The following is a 20,461-nucleotide window of genomic DNA, read 5'->3' on the forward strand; positions in this document are numbered from 1 at the left end:
AGCCATAAATGAGCTACACAAAGACAAAAGTGTTGTGTTCTTTTGCAGGAGGAGTTTACATAAAATAAAAAAAAATTTAAAAAAAATCAAGAAATTCACCATGGAGAGCAGACAGATACAGTAATTGGATCAAGCATAGTATATATTTTTAGAGTTGATTAATTTTTGCCAACAGTAGACATATTTCGCAAAAAAATGAAACATATGGCTGTTATGGTTTACAATGATTCATCCATTTTGAAAGATTTTTTCAGTAGCATGCAACAATGTCATCTGATCCAGAGGCGATGCCTCGGGCCGGCTGGCACTGCCGAGCACACTAGACTGTTTAAAATCTAGAACATTTCTCATAGAACAGTGACATCGCCTCCGGAAGCTGACCTTTACACCACACAGTCAATCATTGTTGGGGTTGATAAAGAGTCATAGTGACTTTCTGTGGTTGAAATGAAGTCTATCTTAAATTAACGGAATATGAGCATCACAATAAGGGCCAATTGATAAAAAAATGTTATAAAGGGAGACTGAAAAACTAGACAAAAGGCTGGTAAAAAGCAAAAGAATGGAATCATGAAATTGGTTCTGACCTGGTTGAACAGTTCTCGGCCAGTTTCCGATGAGTGTATTGTTACACATCCGTAATATAGATCCATAGTACAGACGTTTTACTGATAGTATTGCAACCGGGTGTCATCGGTATTTCATCGTTATTTGATCTGTATTTCTCTTTGTATTTCCTGCCATTGGTTTTATTTTGTACTGATCTGTATTTGTCCAATAGAAAATAATACCAATGACTCCAAATGCAGAGATAAAATGGACATAAGTAGCACATGGTACGTGATTAACATAGTAACATTGTAGGTTAGGCAGAATGAAGACGATGTCCATCTAGTTCAGCCTGTTTCAGCCTCCTTGTTGATCCAGAGGAAGGCAAAAAAAAACAAGAGGCAGAAGCCAATTAGCCCTTTCGGGAAGAAAAATTCCTTCCTGACTCCCTAATGGCAATCAGACTAATCCCCGGATCAACCTCTAGCACCTCATGTCCACTGGGAAAATCAGGCCCGCTATGGATTCTGCATGGAGAATCCGTAGCGGGTCCCTCCTGCCCCGCGAACATGATGCTAAAAAATCAAAATAAACTCACCTGCAGCGGTCCGTGCGTATCTTCCTTCCGCCGCGGTCGGATCTTCTTTCTTCGGCAGATGTGCCTGGCACATCCGCCGGGCCGAAGAAAGAAGTTCCCAGCCGCAAAGGAAGGAAGACCTGCATCGCCCGGAGCAGGTGAGTTTAATTCAGGCGCGGGTCTCCTACGGATCCGAACGGCTTCCATAGTCTTCAATAGAAGCCTGCGGGAGCCGTCCCCGCGGGAGACCCGCACCTAAATGGCGCATGTCCGGATTTTTTCCTGCACGCGGGACCCGCGCCTGCAGGGAAAAATGACATCCGCAGGTATTTAACTACCTGCGGGTGTCTAATGCATCCCTGTGGGGCGCGGATCCGCGTGCGGGAGAAACGCTGCGGATTTAAAATCCGAATTTGCCCGTGGACATGAGGCCTAATAGTTCCTACCTGTCTGTAAGGTAGGAAATTGGACACACAGATTTACATTTGTTCCGTATTACAGCCTGCAAAATATATATGCAGCTTCAATCTTAGTCCTTTTTTTTCACTTGGACCTAGTTGGCCCCGTTTTTTACATTAGTGTTTGTAAGCCAAGCAGAGGTAAGGATTATTATGCCGTTTCTCTATATTCCACTCCTGATTTTGGCTTTCAAATAATGATGCAAAATACTGACCAAAATATGAACACTGAGCAGGGGTTGGACCAGACGACCCTGGAGGTTCATTCAAACTCTACTGTTCTATGATATATGAAAGTTACCTTATGCAAGATGTAGAATCCTAGACTGATAGAGTTGGAAGGACCTCCAGGGTCATCGGGTCCAACCCCCTGTTCAGTGCAGGATTCACTAAATCATCCCAGACAGATGTCTGTCCAGCCTCAGATTGAAGACTTCTATTGAAGGAGAACTAACCGCCTCCCGTGGCAACCTGTTCCACTCATTGATCCCCCCACTGTCTAATATTTAATCTGTGTCTCCTCCCATTCATGCAAATAAGGAAGATGGAACAATACTGCTGTCTGTGCATGGTTTCGGCTTGGTTTCCTATTCACAATCATTGTTTTATAAGTAATATGTAAATTTTAAAGTGGAGAATTTGCAGATGTGTGATTTCGCCTTTACGCTTTATCTTTTGATTAATATTAGCTCTATATTCAGCACCATATTTTTAATATTTCATGGTTCATTTTTCCAGTTTTATGGTCTGCTTTTATTCTGTGCAATTTGGAATATAATATTCTGTCACTTTCTGGCAACTGTAAGGGGAGCCTGATAAAACTTTTTTATGTGCTTTTATTTCATATTATTTGGACTGTGAGTCGTGAAAGAAGTTTCCCAGGCAACTAATAATATTGATGACCTTTCTTTAGATTACTGTAGGTCATCAATACCTGTTCAGTGGGGGTCTGCCACTAGGGATCCCCACCAATCAGCTGATTGAACTGGTAAGGGATCAAATGAATGGTGCTGAGCACTGTGCCTGGTGACGATAATCTGAGACTAGGCCATCAATTTTTAAAAGCTGACTAATAGAGTTGAGCGAACGTACTCTGCCGAGCTTGATGCTCATTCGAGTATTAGCGTACTCGATGGTGCTCGTTACTCGAATGAGCATCAAGCAGTGTTCGACCCCGTCCCAGTTTTTGGCTCCTCCCTGCTATGACTTGCCTGTTTTGGCCCCTCTCCGCGACGACACAGCACGCATCAATGGCAAATTTTTTTGTCTGGCAGGCAGGGGAGAGAGAGAGAGACGAACCTAGAAAAAAAAAAAAAAGCTCGGGACCCGGTGTCCCACATACAAAAATGCTCAAGTCTCCCATTGTAGCCAATGGGGTTCATTACTCGAGTAGAGCTCTCGAATTTTACGAAAAGCTCGACTGATATAACGCGGACCCGAGCATTTGGGTGCTTGCTTATCTCTACGGACTAACCATTTTAAAGCCTTGCTCAAACAGGCAATCCATTTTTTTTTTATTATGCAGCTAGCCCCTCCCCCCCCCCTATATATAATTCAGATAATGTTGTGTTGTTTAGTTATTCTTTTCTATCTGATACTGCTGAAATTCTTCTCAGGTGGTCACGTGGACTAACTTAGATTCACTTGGATTTGTGTGCCCCCAAACCAGTCAGTGTCTCAGTCAGCCTGACACTTGTGTCATGTTATTAAATGGAGTGTACCACAGAAACTGCTTAGAGGGGAACACAGACATTCCTGTTACACTAACTGCTGATGATTAGAGGGTCCTGTCGCACAGTTATAATAGAGGACATCACAGCTCATCCTCCTGACTAGATACTTATGTTCTTCAGCTTATTTAGAAGAATACAGAAAGTAGTGATAACTAAACTGTCCCCCTAGCAGGCAGAGATGGTATAACCTCTAGCTAATGATGTGGTGATTCATAATGGGATTGATAGCACAGAACAGTGAAAGCAACATCAAGATGGTGTCTGATAAGCATCAAACAGGAGGCTACGCTGCAGAGAGTGACAGGCAATCAGGTGAAGGGTGGCAGGGATAGACAAATTTGTTTTCACTGGTGTGTCCCTTTAAAGTACTACGCCTTTGTGTCTGTAAGTGGGAAGAAAAGCGCTAACAATTAAAATATCAGGAACATAAACCCCTCTCTGAATTATTGATATAATAAGGGTACTTGGCATTGGTGTATGTACTTCCCAATGAATACAAGTAAGAGGGGGTTTATATAGAAAGCATAACGAAGAATTGCATAGGTTTTTGATGCTTTATTGAGCCTCCCAATTCCTCACAGCCAAAGAAAAAGAAAAGGCACAATCAGCAGCTTCTTCAGATGTTAACCAGTCTGTAGCCGGTGATGGAGGGCTCTAACCCCTTTTATTCACTCGAGTAAACCATGCTTGGAGCCATGACATTTCTTGTTCCAATATATGCTATATACACCTTTAATTCCACTAGCCACAAGCTAACAGTGTTATTGCAGAACTTAACTTTGCATTTATAAGTCAATCCCCTATCCAGTCCCCTAAAATGGATGTTCTCAAGCCCAGAAACAGATTAAGTCTACCATGGACTCTGGGTGGTATGAAGACTGTGGGCCCCCCACCAGTCTGAAGTTTTTAATATGTGACACTAACCCCATAGATACGGTACCAACATATAAGATCCACATAGTAGTAACCCTCATGACACAAGTGCAATTCTAAACTTTGAATGAGGGTTCCATTTAAGCAGATCACAAGTGATCTGGACAAACATTGCTCCTGTGATTTTGCCCATATCACTCCCCCTTCCTGTATATTGTTGATCTACTTTGGCATATGGCGGCAGGTTACATCCAATGACTTGATCCACTTGGCAGCCTTCCCAGGGCTCAACCTCACAGTAATGATCTAAAGTTGGCCCACTTTTCCAGGAACGCTTGACGAAGGAGATTCTTTCCAGGCTGCAACTCCACACAAGGCAACAGTTCAAGAGACCAGGGAAGCAGATCACCAATCACAGGAGCTTAGGGTCTTTGGTTTAGGTGCACACCGACTAGAACAAACTCCAGTCTCACAGTACAGTACATGTAGTTTGGCGCTCGTACCCCTGTCAGCCTTCGGCTCAAATATGGAAGTAATGGTACCGGACAATGAACAGTAGCTGCTCAGTGGAGGGACTCTTCAATCCCCAGACAGGTATATAGGAAACCACAGAGTGCTTTCTTTATAACAATGGATGCATTTATTTTTTATTGCTCTTTACTTGATTTTCATTAATAAAAAAGTAATAAAAGTAAACAACTCCAACTACAAAGTTAACAGATATTAACCCCTGAATGACACGGCCTATTTTGGCGTTGAGGACCAAACGATTTTTGGTATTTTTTCATCTCCTTTTTTCAAGACCATAACTTTTTTATTTTTCCGTCGACGCGGCCGTATAAGGGCTTGTTTTTTTATGCGGTGAACTGTAGTTTTTATTGGTGCCATTTTTGGGTACATAGACTATATTGTAAAACTTATTATTTTTTTTATGATTGTAGGGAGAGAAAACGCATCAATTCTGCCATAGATTTTTTTTTTTTAAAGCATTAATAATGCAGCATAAATGACACTACATTTTTTTCTGCGGGTCGGTACGGTTACAGCAATACCAAAATTCTTATATTCTTTTTTAGGTTTTTCCACTTTTCCACAATAAAAACCCTTTTTTTGGAAATTATTTTTTTCTAAACTCACTGCATTCAAAGTTCTATAACTTTTTTATTTTTCCATGGACGGAGCTCTGTGAGGGCTTATTTTTTGCGAGACGAGCTGTAGTTTTTATTGGTACCATTTTGGGCTACACACTTTTTTTTAAATCACTTTTATTGTGTTTTTTGATAGGCAAAATGCTAAAAATGCCTCAGTTTTGTAGCATTTTTTTTAACCCTTTTTGCCGTGCAGGATAAAAGGCATGTATAATTTATTGTTGATACCAAATATATGGGATTTTTAATATGTGACAGCCAGCTCCCTCTGCGGGATAGCGCTAGATCTGCTATGATCTCGCGCTATCCCTATGATGTAAGGGTAGGTCATTTTGTAGGAAGTACCCCGCTCCCATTACGTACCCTTACGTCATGGGGCAGGAAGGGTTAAACTTAGCAGGTGTCAAATCTTACGGACCTTTTACAAGGGCCAATAAATTGTTCAGATTCCCACATCCAAAGGGCCTGACTGAACAATGAATGAGAATTCGTTTGTTTCTCATTCATCATACAGTTTCCGCATGCATTGCGGACTCTCTGTGGAGCCCTGCAGTGCTACACTACGTTTTCACACCCATGACCCAGAACCAATCACATATATTCTAGCATAACATAATGGGGGAAAGTTATTAAAAGCAGCATTTCAAACATCAGTCATAATATTATTTTCCCCAGTGTATGATGTGCCTAATATATGAAGAGACGCACACATCTTTATATATTAGGGGCATCTCCGCATCAGAACCTCTGTGTGCCTACACAGAAATATAAGCCAGGTTGACTTGACATACATATCTGGTATAATTTACGCCAACTTCTGGCATAAATTATACACAAATGTGTCGGTGCAGGGAGGCCTCGCCCCCTCTGGAAAGCCACGCCCCCTTTAAGGGAAGTTACAGGTGGCAGGGAAAACTACCTCAAGTTACTAAACTTGAGGAAGCCTTGTGCATTTTTTTTAAACACCAGAAACTTGCATAAAAAGTTTTACAAATGTCCCCAAATATTTACTTAAAGTGCTCAATCAAAGTCATGAATGACTCAAGTGTTAATGTGTTATTAGATTAGTTCACTGAAGTTTTTCTAGAACTGTAACTAAATCACAATAACAATCAGAGCAGATTTTATTAGTAATCAGTGAAAAAGTCCCGGTAATTCCAAAGGGTTCACTTTTATGTTCAGCTGTAATGCTCCCTGCACAGAGCACATCCCTTACACTATTTTTCGAGGCTAATATATAAACCCTGACCAGTGGCAATATATTTGGAGAACTAGTACAGGAGGTACATTATAAAGTTACGTATGTACTTAGAAAAATGTAAACACATATCATTGGCATGAACACTCTTTAAAAAAAAAATCCCACCCGTAGAAAAAGTTGTCATTTTGCTGTAAAACTCGTCCTGTAGTTCCATCTCAGGCAGATCTGTAAATGATGAGAGTTGTGGTGATTAGATGAACGGTCTTGTCACCGGAGGCCCTAAAAGTAGTTGTCCCCCCCCCCCCCCCCCCCATGGCCTATAAAAGGCTCTCGGAGGCTCCTTGTGTGTAGTGACCTCTTCTTCCGCTTGTGTAGAGCTTGTTGACCACTAGACGCCTCTATGATACGGAGAAGAGATTTCACCCCGTTACCAGAGTCTGCGAGGGGCGCATTATTGGGATGTGAGAAGCTGGATGGTCGTATCCATGAATTGTCCCCAACCTCGGCTGTTCTGACCAGACTGTTAGGAGGTGTTGGGACCAGTGGATGTGTGAGGGCACACAAGGCGACAAGGCTCAGCAAATGTGGAATGATATGCGGCAGGATACCATACGGAACCCCTATGCCTCCATACTCACTCGTATCACATCTTATATCCAAGCTAGAGGCAGTAAAACAGGGTACTAGAGCCTCCATGCCTGCCCATATCACATCTTGTATGCCAGTTAGAGGTGGCCCAACAGGGTACTAGAGCCTTCATGCCGCCCCCTCCCAGTATCACATCTTGTATCCAAGCTAGAGGCAGTACAACAGGGAACTAGAGTCTCCATGTCATCCTGTATCACATCTTGTATCCAAGCTAGAGGCGGTACAACAGGGTACTAGAGCCTCCATGCCTGCCTGTATCACATCTTGTATCCACGCTAGAGGCGGTACAACAGGGTACTAGAGCCTCCATGACCATCAGTGTCACATCTTGTATCCAAGCTAGAGGCGATACAACAGGGTACTAGAGCCTCCATGCCTGCCTGTATCACATCTTGTATCCACGCTAGAGGCGGTACAACAGGGTACTAGAGCCTCCATGACCATCAGTGTCACATCTTGTATCCAAGCTAGAGGCGATACAACAGGGTACTAGAGCCTCCATACCCGGCAGTGTCACATCTTGTATCCAAGCTAGAGGCGGTAGAACAGGGTACGGGAGCCTCCATGTCCACCCGTATCACATCTTGTATCCAAGATCCAAGCTAGAGGCAGTACAACAGGGTACTAGAGCCTCCATGCCTGCCTGTATCACATCTTGTATCCAAGCTAGAGGCGGTACAACAGGGTACTAGAGTCTCCCTACAAGGGGTCAGTTCACCACAATTAATGCTCCCTTTACTCTGATATTGTAATCACTTACTTCTATAATGTTACAATCACAGAGAAAATTTCCCTCGATTCCAACAACACTTTCTGGGTTTTTTTGACAATGAGTGTATATTTAAAGGGGTGGTCTCGCGAAACCAAGTGGGGGTATACACTTCTGTATGGCCATATTAATGCACTTTGTAATGTACATTGTGCATTAAATATGAGCCATACAGAAGTTATTCCACTTACCTGCTCCGTTGCTAGCGTCCTCGTCTCCATGGTTCCGTCTAAATTCGCTGGCAGCTTGCTTTTTTAGACGCGCTTGCGCAGTCCGGTCTTCTCCATTCAGCACGAGCCGCTTCAGTGTGCTCCCCGCTACAGCTCTTCTGCGCATGCGCAGACGAGCTGTCACTGCTCGGGAGCGCGCTGAAGCGGCCATTCTGCACCATCCTCTGTTAGAGGAAGGTGCAGAAACTGGAGCTGCCCAGCGGAGAAGCCCAGCCCAGCCCAGCAGCCCCGAGAAGCCTCCCAGGTAAGTGATGGGTCGGGGGGGGCTGCCGCTGCGCCGGGGGGGCTGTCGCTGCGCCGGGGGGGCTGTCGCTGCGCCGGGGGGGCTGTCGCTGCGCCGGGGGGGCTGTCGCTAGGCCGGGGGGGGCTGCCGCTGTGATGGGGGGGCTGTCGCTAGGCCGGGGGGGGCTGCCGCTGTGATGGGGGGGCTGTCGCTAGGCCGGGGGGGGCTGCCGCTGCGCCGGGCTGCGCCGGGGGGGGCTGTCGCTAGGCCGGGGGGGGCTGCCGCTAGGCCGGGGGAACTAGCGCTGGGCTCCGGAACCTAGCGCTGGGCTCCGGGGCCTTCACCTGGGCTGAGGGTCTAGCGCTGGGGAGCCGGGGGCTAGCGCCGGTTACCTGCTGTCTGGTCGGCGGCTGCGGGGCGTCTGGTCGGCGGCTGCGATGCGTCCGGTTGCCATGGAGACACAGCTGGCGGCGTCTCGGGAGCGCGCACGTCGGGCTGCAGCGAGTGACGGGGAAAGAGCCGGCGGCCATCTTGAGGAAACTTTTATAAGTTGCTGAAACGCTGGAACGGTAAGTACGAACCAGCTAGAAATGTCATTTACAGGGGGGCTTTGTAATGTATGTTTAATGGGGGGGACTGGGCAAAAAAAAAAAATTAACTGCTTCCTCGAGACATCTCCTTTAATTCATAAAGGCAATGAGAAGATCAGCCTAATATTAGGTATCATAGTAATGTTTATGAAGTTTGGGCTTTTGACTTGCATTAGGAGCTACCAAGAATCTGAACTAACAATGTAGGTTATTCTATCCCCGCCATATATTATATGTTATATTATAGGTTATTCTATCCCCGCCATATATTATATGTTATATTATAGGTTATTCTATCCCCGCCATATATTATATGTTATATTATAGGTTATTCTATCCCCGCCATATATTATATGTTATATTATAGGTTATTCTATCCCCGCCATATATTATATGTTATATTATAGGTTATTCTATCCCTGCCATATATTATATGTTATATTATAGGTTATTCTATCCCCGCCATATATTATATGTTATATTATAGGTTATTCTATCCCCGCCATATATTATATGTTATATTATAGGTTATTCTATCCCCGCCATATATTATATGTTATATTATAGGTTATTCTATCCCCGCCATATATTATATGTTATATTATAGGTTATTCTATCCCCGCCATATATTTCTCATTGCGACAATCTGTTGTAAAATATAAGCCTTTCCTTACAATCACTTCTCTGTCATATTATTTACCAGCTGTATGCACTTTCTCATTTCAGATCATAAAGGACCAGAAGCTGCTGGTAATAGTTGGTGGAATGCTTTTGATTGATCTATGCATTTTGATTTGTTGGCAAATAGTTGATCCCTTAAAAAGAACAGTTGAAAAATATAACCTAGAGGTAAGATGTCCTTCTTATTATACTTCTGGATGAATATTGACAATGGGAAGCTAAAACTAAATGTCTACTCCTCATTACTTTTTTCCATCTAAATAGGTCCAAAATTCAGTGCTTGTTCATTAGTAAATATATCTTTATAATAGTTGAGACTACATTTTTGATACAAAGTTGCACATTTTTGAAATAGCCATAGATTTCAGACTTCCTGCAGCCACAACTAGAGGGAGCTTAAGAGCTTGCGGTATATGGTTTCATTAATGAGTTCAATGTATTAGCAGTCTGTATTAAGCTCCTAACTTCCCAAAGTGCAGGCTGGAGGTAGCCAGAATTTGAGCAATTTTTTTGTAATAAATCTTTTTTCTTGAAGTTATTTTTAAAAATTTTTACAAAACGAAACAAATTTGAGAGGTGACAACTCAAGTCCAGAACACAGAATTAGCAAGGAAGCCGTAATACATAATCCAATAAGCATTTAAAAATGTGTTCATATAACATAGATGCGAATGTATACAAAATAAAGATAGATAAGCATTAAAGGGAAGGTAAAATAAATTGTCGACCACTATTAAAAGAACAGTAAGTATAAGAAGCAAGGGTTAATCAGGTAGAAATAATACATGATGTTATCCCAGATAGCCTACGGGCCCGGCGCTGGCAACATATCCCCATAAATGGAGTAATCAACTCAGTGTGGGTGATTATGGAGGATTCTTGGCAAGGGACTCTGTCCGAGCTGCCCAGGAAGAATATGTGGAGGTTTTAGTAACATATCTTTAAGAGTATTGCTCTTCCAAATTAAGATGAATGAGATTAATTAATTGTAAGAGTAATGGAATTGATAACTTCGCTAAGGGAAGGTGCATCTGAGGATTTCCATTCTTTAGCTATTGCCAATCGAGATGTAAGGAAAATATGGGAGATAATAACTGAATAGAAAGGATGAAGCTTATATGCAGGCAAAAAGCAAAGAGCCAGCATTGGGTTCATGGCCACAAAATAATGGTTTACAGTATGGACAAAGTCCAAAATCGTGGTCCAAAAAGAACAAATGACCGGAAAGAACCACGACATGTTGAAGAAAGTGCCTTGAAGCTCACAACCTCTCCAGCTAGATTCAGAAATGGAATTGTTCATCTTGGCAAGTCTAGCAGGAATTAGGTTCAAATATTTTTGCGAAGACTCCCAATGTCTGAAAACGTTTTAGTCCAATTGAGAGCCTTTTTCTAGTCTTTTAGATGAAATTGTTGTTTAATATCTCGCTCCCGCAGCTGCATATGTGATAACTTGTTTTGAGATGCCAAAAAAAGGAATAAGCATAAAAAACAGAAACACCCTTAGATGCCTTGTTGGACAGGAACAAAAAAAAGGTATAAGCAAACCTATGGATAAAGGGCTTATGAACATCTGAAGAATGGAGAGTGTGTTGCAGTCATGAAAAGGTAAAGAACAAACCATTAGGTATATGAAATAGTTTACATAGTGTAGAAAACTCTAATATAGAACCGGTCTTATATAAGTCATCAATTTTCTTTAAACCCATCGATTCCCAAAGTCCGAATTCAAAATCTGTAAGAATAGAGGATAGAAAACGTAGAGGAAGGACTGGGTTCAGAACCATATACAGTATATAGATGAGGGGACATGTTGCTGCCTGACGGAGAAAGAAACTTGCATTCTTAGTAAGGAAAGAGGCGGTAAAGGGGGTAATTCCTAGGAGAGATATCAAAGGAGTCCCTAAGGCCTCATGTCCACGGGCAAAATAGGATTTAAAATCCGCAGCGGATCACCCGCATGCGGATCCGCATCCCATAGGGATGCATTGACCACCCGCGGGTAGATAAATACCCGCGGATGGTCAATAAAAGGGAATTTTAAAAAATGGAGCATGAAAAAAATGGACCATGCTCCATTTTCGTGCGGGTCTCCCGCGGGCTTCTATTGAAGCCTATGGAAGCCGTCTGGATCCACAGGAGACCTAAAATAAGAATTAACTTACCCGCAGCGATCATGTCCGCGGGGCAGGAGGGACCCGCTGTGGATTCGCCATGGAGAATCCGTAGCGGGTCTGATTTTCCCCATGGACATGAGGCCTAAAGCAGTTGAATCATTCGAGGTCCATTTCTTATATGGAGAAGAAGTCCACCAATTTGCTCTAGAATTGTTGATGAGAAATAACGTTTGCCATCAGGAGCCTTTATGCCCTTTATTTCATAGGGCTTAGCTAAAGTGGAGAACTTAACTCTGGCATGTGAGCCACCCCAAATACATTTGTTGAGGATAGACTGAAGTTTGGTGAAGAAGGAGTTTAGAATAGGAAACGTTACAGTTCTGAAGATATATAGGATACACGGCAGAATCATCATTTTAACCAACTCTATTCTTCCTGTCCAGGAGATAAAGGGTTTTGGAATATAATTTCGAATTTTTGGAATATAGTTAAGAATGGGAAGATAATTTTTAGTAAAGATAAGGGAGCTAGAGAGCTCTGGCTTGGTGAACCCTGCCTAAAGGCAGGGCAATCGCCCCGAAAGGGGTGGCCTCGTGCCTCGAACCTAGGGCACCTTGCCTCTCCCTAGATGGAGGATAGGAAAGAATACATGGTAGATGGAAAAGCTAACAGAGCTAAGTGAATAAGCCATACAAAGATATAAGCCACAGATACATAGCCAGCAGGAGTTCACTGCCACACCAAACACCTCAGACAGGACAGGCATTCCACAACCCATCGGACAGAGGGAATAGACAAGACATGATTCGGGTCTGGTTTTAATGTCATGACTGACTAGTAGGAGTATATTTTATACATATATTATACAGTATAATGACGCTTGAGAGATGTCAGCTCATGGGGATCGCCATCTTCCTCGTCAAGATACTGCTTTCTTGTTTAAAACTGGTCACATAAGCTTTTATTCCATCTTCACAGTAAAAATACAGCACTTCACATTACACTACGTTTCAGAATACAAATCTTAGGCCTGCATGACCTTTAACTAATACATTCGGCCTTCCTTTGCCACCCCAAAACCCTGCATGGGTCTACAACCACCTTCTCTAATGTTCAGCCTCCCTGAGGTTAACGTTGCCCCCCCCCTTTCCAAACTGGAGCCATGTCAAACTAAAAGCCCTCTTATTTATGAAGCTATCCCTCCTGACTCCTAATGAGACTAATTGGCCGGCTCAAATAGCTGCACTACAAATTCTATACATATAACTATAGATCACAAGTAATAATTGGGTATACATAAAAAGCACTAGCTGGGTACCCAAGGAGGGGCGATGTCCGCGAACTCTGCGCTGCCTGTTCCTTTAAACTGTATTTTACACTTTCAAAGTAGAGCAAGAAACTAAAAACACAAGAGACATTTTTGCTCCGAGTTTATAATAGATGCAATGGCAATGAATAATAGATTTGCAGGACCCATTAGTACACTAGACATGCTTGGTAAGATCTAACTTAGATGAACACTAGCGAAAGCTTCCACATGGCTGCAGGAAAAAAGTCAATTGAAAACCGATCATTCCTGAAGATGCTTAGGTATCTTTTTTTATCATTTACTTTAGAGAAGAACTATTATCAGAACATCAGATGGTGCAGATCTCCCTTCTGGCATTTAATATAATGCATCCCAGAAAAAAGAATCTGGCGCTGCGGAATTTGACGTCATATGAGGGTCACGGAGAAAGGCTTGATCACTGAGATTATAAAGTATTAATAAGTAAAATGTGCCAGTCGCAGGAATAAAATGTTTGTGGAGGGGTATGTCATTGTAGATTAAGCATAGCCCTAATGCTTTCATACCTTGACGGAGTGAAAAAAAAATGCAGATGTTTAACCGTTTCAGAGCCGGCGGCACTTTCAATGAATTAAAGACATTGAAACGCTCAATTTCACATCGCATTGATCGCCTGCAAAATGTATTCAGCTCAAATGTATGTATATAATACGGCAGCTTTCTCCATCATCTCAATCAATTCTACAGGGGTTTCAATAATGATATCCCATTGCCTGCCTTTGTCTCCTTAGTTCCGGATTGAACATCTCAGTAATGGAGTAATTTAAGGCTGTTCCTGGAAGTTAGGCTGACACAGAGCCAGAAAATTCACATTAACCAACCTTGCCAGGAACTACGCTTATCTTAGTTTGTCTTACAAAGTACTAGGCCACGTGATAAAATGAGCTCTGTAGCATAAATGCGTTGGTGCTGCGTACGTAATACTGTGGAAATTGGAATAACATGTTGGTGGTAATTGTTTTAGGATCAGTGCTTCCTAGATAAATATTACAGATCTGCTTTCTTTGTGACTGAGTAATAAAAAATGATCTACTTGTCTAAGTAGGCTGCCCAAGAGCAAACAATTACAAGCGAGTTAAGGCCCATTTACATGCAAAGACAATTTTTCAAACGATTGAAAGATTGACAGTTTTAGCGATCGCTTTGCATAAAGTGTTAATGGACATTGATGTCCATTAACACTTTATCAGCTTCATTTGCTTGCAAATGAGCCTCCAGGGGGTCAGTCAGAATACAATGTAATCTCCGCCTCCCTTGCAGAACACAGCATGCGGTCCTTGCTATCTTGACGTCACTCGCTCATGTGCTCATTTAAACAAGACCCAGCTTGGGTAAAAGGAGCATAAGTCTACAAAGTGTACAGATCACTCTATGCTACCTGTAAGACAATTCGATGACTCTGCAATAGGTGAGGCAAACCAATTATAGATGCCATACATGGAGTCACTAATTCTTCTCCCGGCAGTCAAGTGGGACAGGAAGGATTGCATATGGTATTATGGCATATGATATACTAGATGGTATTGTATATGTGTATGTATTACTGTATATGTATATACAAATTCATAGAAGGTGCTTTGGGTCGCTTGTGAGGGGAGCACATTATGAGGGCTTCTTCACACGGGCGTATGCACATATCTTTCTCGTACTTAGTATTAAAGGGGTTGTCCCGCGATAGCAAGTGGGGGTATACACTTCTGTATGGCCATATTAATGCACTTTGTAATATACATCGTGCATTAAATATGAGCCAAACAGAAGTTATTTACTTACCTGCTCCGTTGCTAGCGTCCGCGTCTCCATGGTGCCGTCTAATTTCAGCGTCTAATCGCCCGATTAGACGCGCTTGCGCAGATGGGTCTTTTCCCTTCGGCTCGGCAGCAGCGGCGTTCTGGCTCCGCCCCCTTGTACGCGTCATCGCGTAGCTCCGCCCCATGACGTGTGCCGATTCCAGCCTCCTGATTGGCACACGCCCATCTGTTTAAGCCCTAAATGTTTGGTGTAGTTGACATTCGTAGATCACAAGGTTTTGCTTCACCCATAGAAACCATCAGTCACAGACATCAATATTTAGGACCGCACCAACGAGAATTGTTTTATGTCCCCTGTATATACGTCGGCTAGTATCACCTTTAGTTATTCCTTTCTATGTGAAAATTCCTGAAACTTTTCCCTTCAGGTGAGCCATCTGTTCTCATTGTGACCGCCAGGGAATTACTTGTCTCTGTTCTCTAACGGAGTCACCAGGATTCCTGTATGATGAAACTGCATGGACTGTACCATACAAGTTCTTCACATGGGGACAGGCACTTCTAGCACAGTTACTAGAGGCCAGTAAGTGTGGACTGTAGTCCAAATTATAGGGCTTAACATAATGTATTGAAAGAAAAGACTAAGACCGGCTTCACACAACCGGATTCCTATTGCGGAATCTGTGGTCAGCGTCCGCACGGAGGATCCGCAGCAAATCGCACGTATTGCAAGGTATTTGCATTTTTCCTTTTTCCTCCACACTTGTGGATACGAATTGCGTATTCCGCGAGCGGAGGAAAAACCGCAGCGTGCTCTATCTTGATGCAGACTCCACACGGACGGCCTCCATTGAAGTCAAAGAAGGCCGTCCAACCTACAGCACAAACGCAATTGACACGGCGGATGGGCCCGCAGGTACTCGCATCATCGCCTAGTGGTGGCACAAGAAATACAATAAAAAAAAAATCTGTATAGCACGTGACCGCCTACGTGGTCATCCACATTACAGACTTCACAGGTACGTGGGGTTGCTGGCCTAGTCATACCCAGGGGTGTAACTATAGAGGATGCAGGGGATGTGGTTCCACCAGGGCCCAGGAGCGTTAGGGGGCCCATAAGGTCTCTCTTCTCCATATAGGGAACCCACTACTATGAGTAAAGCATTATAGTTGGGGGCCCTGTTACAAGTTTTGCATCGGGGCCCGGGAACTTCCATATTCCACTGTAGGATTTCACATGCGGAATTCGACCCGGTCGTGTGCAGCCGGCCTAAGCCAACACCCTCCCTGGCCCTGAAACTGTTTAATACGATATTTTTCGCCCCAACATCAGCCAGTTTTTAGCCATTGGGAGACAATCACAGCCACCCTAGCTAAGGAGCATTTGTGGCCCTTCAGGCGCCAGTTAGTGTGAAATACATTATGGCACATTGACTTACCTCGGTGTTCCTATCTGTTATGTCATATCCACAGGATATGCCTTAAAAGTCTGAGAGGTGTCGCCCCCACCCCGAAGACCTGTACCTATCTTGGGTTAAGACTCCACTGCCCCCAGGTACCCTGAATGTGGTGACTGGGAGTGGTTGAGAGGCTAGAAATAGTCAAGCACAGGGGTGGGAGCCAGCTAACTGGTTGTTAGAATAGCTTCTGTAACAACTGGTTCAGAGAACCTGGGAGAAGCCAGATGCCAATATTTGCAATTTGAGTAGGGGCTCGGGGCTCCCAGGGGCCCATACCAACTCAAGTAGCCTACAGTTTTCTGACCACCTAAATTTGAATTTGCTGCCATTATAATTATTGTGCAGCAGATCGTGCCGACCGCTGACTCGGGCAAGGAGAGGGGTGGGCATGTGTGTTTCTGGTGGCAGCAGCTGCTTTCTGACCAAGAACAGGCAGCATGAGCTACCGACACCTTTCCTTTGGCTTCACCTTATCTTGCCTGCTGCTCTCCACTGATGAACGCTCCACTGTTGGTGTAGATGTATATAAATACTTGTATATGTATATAGGTTTGCAATTTTGTGTGTAAATAAGGGAGATGGAATAATGCCTCTACAGCGCCACCTATTGGAAGGCAGCATTCCTTCATGCCAAAGGCAGACTCTTTATACAAGCCTTGTAACAATGACTGGGAATTAAAAGCAAAGCCAGACTCCATGCACAGACAGCTGTTTCAGCGTATTTGCCCTTCATCAGTGTGCAGCAAGAGTCTGGCTTTGCTAGTGAAAGGCCTGGGGTGTGGGTCAAAAACGCTATATTTTCTCATTAGGGAGAGCACCTAGACAGTGAGTGAGGAGACTCAAAAGGCTATTTATGCTCCTCTGGGTAATGTGCAAATTAGAGAGATGGAATAATACCTCCACAGTGCCACCTATTGGAGGGCAGCATTCCTTCAAGCCAAAGTAAGACTCTTTATACAAGCCTTGTAACAATAACTGGGAATTAAAAGCAAAGCCAGACTCCATGCACAGACAGCTCTTTCAGGGTATTTGTCCTTCATCAGTGTACAGTAGGAATCTGGCTTTGCTAGTGAAAGGCCTGGGGTGGGGGTCAGAAACGCTATATTTTCTCCATAGGGAGAGTAACAAGACGGGGAGTTAGGAGACTCAAAAGGCCATTCATGCTAATTGTGAGTGTGTATAACTGTATGCCTCCTTGCATGCTGTGGAAAAATATGTGCATCATAAACTGACCTTTATTTTAAATCAGGAGCATGTCAGACTATGCTGTGATTGGTTGCAGATTTTCCCCAATGAGGGTATGTCAAAATCTGCTACAAATGCAGATGGTTACGGATTACCTTCATATCCACAGCAAAATCCACTGGTAGATATATATATATATTTTTTAAAAGGAACACACCTGGATGCCATTTTTGCTGGATTCATTTTTTTTTAAAAATAGAATGGTAGTGTATGTAGCAAGCTTGATTCTGGCACTGTATCTACAGTGTGTAGTAAGCTTGATTCTGGCACTGTATCTACAGTGTGTAGTAAGCTTGATTCTTGCACTGTATCTACAGCATGTAGTAAGCTTGATTTTGGCACTGTATCTACAGTGTGTAGCAAGCTTGATTCTGGCACTGTATCTACAGTATGTAGTAAGCTTGATTCTGGCACTGTATCTACAGTGTGTAGTAAGCTTGATTCTGGCACTGTATCTACAGTGTGTAGTAAGCTTGATTCTGGCACTGTATCTACAGTGTGTAGTAAGCTTGATTCTTGCACTGTATCTACAGCATGTAGTAAGCTTGATTTTGGCACTGTATCTACAGTGTGTAGCAAGCTTGATTCTGGCACTGTATCTACAGTATGTAGTAAGCTTGATTCTGGCACTGTATCTACAGTGTGTAGTAAGCTTGATTCTGGCACTGTATCTACAGTATGTAGTAAGCTTGATTCTGGCACTGTATCTACAGTGTGTAGTAAGCTTGATTCTTGCACTGTATCTACAGCATGTAGTAAGCTTGATTTTGGCACTGTATCTACAGTATGTAGCAAGCTTGATTCTGGCACTGTATCTATGGTATGTAGCAAGCTAGATTCTGGCACTATATCTACAGTATGTAGTAAGCTTGATTCTGCTATCATGTCTATAATGCTAGAGTACCACTTTAAGAGTGGCTTCAGACGGGCGCATGCACAAGAAATCTTGTGACAGCGTGACATTTGCAAAGTGAAGGTTGGGCTATCGTGCGTTTGAGCACATTTTACTTTACTTTTGGCACTGCCAGGGACCTTTCACATCAGTGTAGGACCCCCCACCCCCCCACCCCCCGTCATGGTGTTAAAGGCCATGCAGCCAAATTAGTCCTCGGTGGTTTCGATTTCCCCATGACATTGTGCCTTCCCATAGACTCCTATGATGACTTAGGTAAATCTCACCTTTTTTTTAAACAATGGGGTCTATTCTCTGCGTACGCCCTCGAGTGAAGCCGCCCTAAGAATGGTTCACTACTCATGGGCCAGTGTTGTACACTTGCACCCAGGCTAAAATTTGCCAACCGCCCCCTGTGCCCTCCAGCATACATATAGGGCTACTATAAGGGCTCACCCACAAGAGCATACGTGGCCCGCCTAGTTTTCACTTATGTAATATGTGTGCTAAAAGCCCATTAATTTCTATTGGGCCACTCACACCTGCTTAATTTTTATGCGCTTATTATGCACCAATATAAGCTATGGAAATTTAATATACGCAACATATACACACGTTAAGACCCATTTAGACACAACGATTATCGCTCAAAAATCGCTCAAAGCCATCTTTTCAGCGATAATCGTTGTGTGTAACTGGACTTACATAATGCAGTTTTCGTTAAACCATCGGTCATCGTTGTCTTTCAGCGTGCTGACAGACAACTATGAGCCTTATCAGGAGTTCACAGCGGGATACAGCTGATACTATTGTTTTAGCTGTATCCCTCTCCCTGATGACAGGCGAGGTATGAAGAACGCAGCTGTCCAGCTGCGTTCTCCATACCCCGCACGGAGCGCTCGACTGTATAACAGCAGGGCGCTCCATGCAGAAAACAGCTGGATGCAGAAGACAAGCGGGGCCACCCCACTTGTCTTCTGCATCCCCTGCTCGGAGCGCTCGGCTGTCTAACAGCCGGGCATTCTGAGCGGGAAACAGCTGGATGCAGAAGGCAAGCGGAGCCACCCCGCTTGTCTTTAGCATCCTCTTTCGCTCAGAGTGCTCCGCTGTTTAACAGCCGGGCATTAGAAACGGGGAACAGCTGGATGCAGAAGGCAAGCGGGGACACCTCGCTTGTCTTCTGAATCCTCAGCTCGGAGTGCTCGGCTATATAACAGCCGGGCGCTCCGAGTGGGGAACAGCTGGATGCAGAGAACAAGCGGCCCCCCGCTTGTTCTCTGCATCCTTCGGGGCGCAAGGTGATCGCTCAATGGTGATTGACTCACCGATTATCGCTCAAAAGTCGCTAAAAAGACATCTTTTGCACGATAAGCGTTGTGTCTAAATGGGCCTTTACATACATATTTACTGTGTATTATGTCACACATACGCCCCTGTGAACCTTGACTGTCTAGTATAGTAACTACTTTGGACATGTTCTCTCTAGACAAAGCCAATGTAGTAGTCTTGGAGAGATGACACTGAATCATATGAAGACAGGAGAGTACTATAGGAAGCATCACCACTACTCGTTACATGGGAAAGAATCACAAGCTAAGCTCATCCATTTTTTCCCATATTTAAAGCAGACTCCCATCTGTGTCCCAGTTCGCTGTGTAGGTGGATGCTCCTGCTTACAGAAGAGATGAAAGGAGTTCAACATTCAAAAGAATGTTAAAAATACATTGGTTCAAATAATGTGCATCATATGCTGACGTCTTTCTCATTCTTCCTTACGTGAGGAACACAATAGGCGATTTATTCACAGAGAGAAGTTTAACTGGAAACGGCTAAGGATGTAGAAGGGAGCGCAGAATACTGGTATTTAGAGTTTAAAGAACTGGAAGCGATGATTAGAGCTTTCACAATACCTGGCGATGCCTCTAGGAACATCTGTAATCTCATTGTATCAATAAGGCAGCATTAGTGG

General features: G+C 43.6%; 1 protein-coding gene across 1 annotated transcript in view; it reads left to right on the top strand.

The window, feature by feature from the left end:
• GABBR2 (gamma-aminobutyric acid type B receptor subunit 2) overlaps positions 1–20,461 on the top strand; it is a 581,362-nt gene that overhangs the window by 439,816 nt on the left and 121,085 nt on the right. The window contains exon 13 of the mRNA XM_066578831.1: positions 9,726–9,848. Within this exon, the coding sequence (XP_066434928.1) occupies positions 9,726–9,848 (123 nt within the window). The remainder of the gene's footprint in view (positions 1–9,725; positions 9,849–20,461) is intronic.

Source organism: Eleutherodactylus coqui, chromosome 9 (genome assembly GCF_035609145.1).
Source record: "Eleutherodactylus coqui strain aEleCoq1 chromosome 9, aEleCoq1.hap1, whole genome shotgun sequence".
Lineage (NCBI taxonomy): Eukaryota > Metazoa > Chordata > Amphibia > Anura > Eleutherodactylidae > Eleutherodactylus > Eleutherodactylus coqui.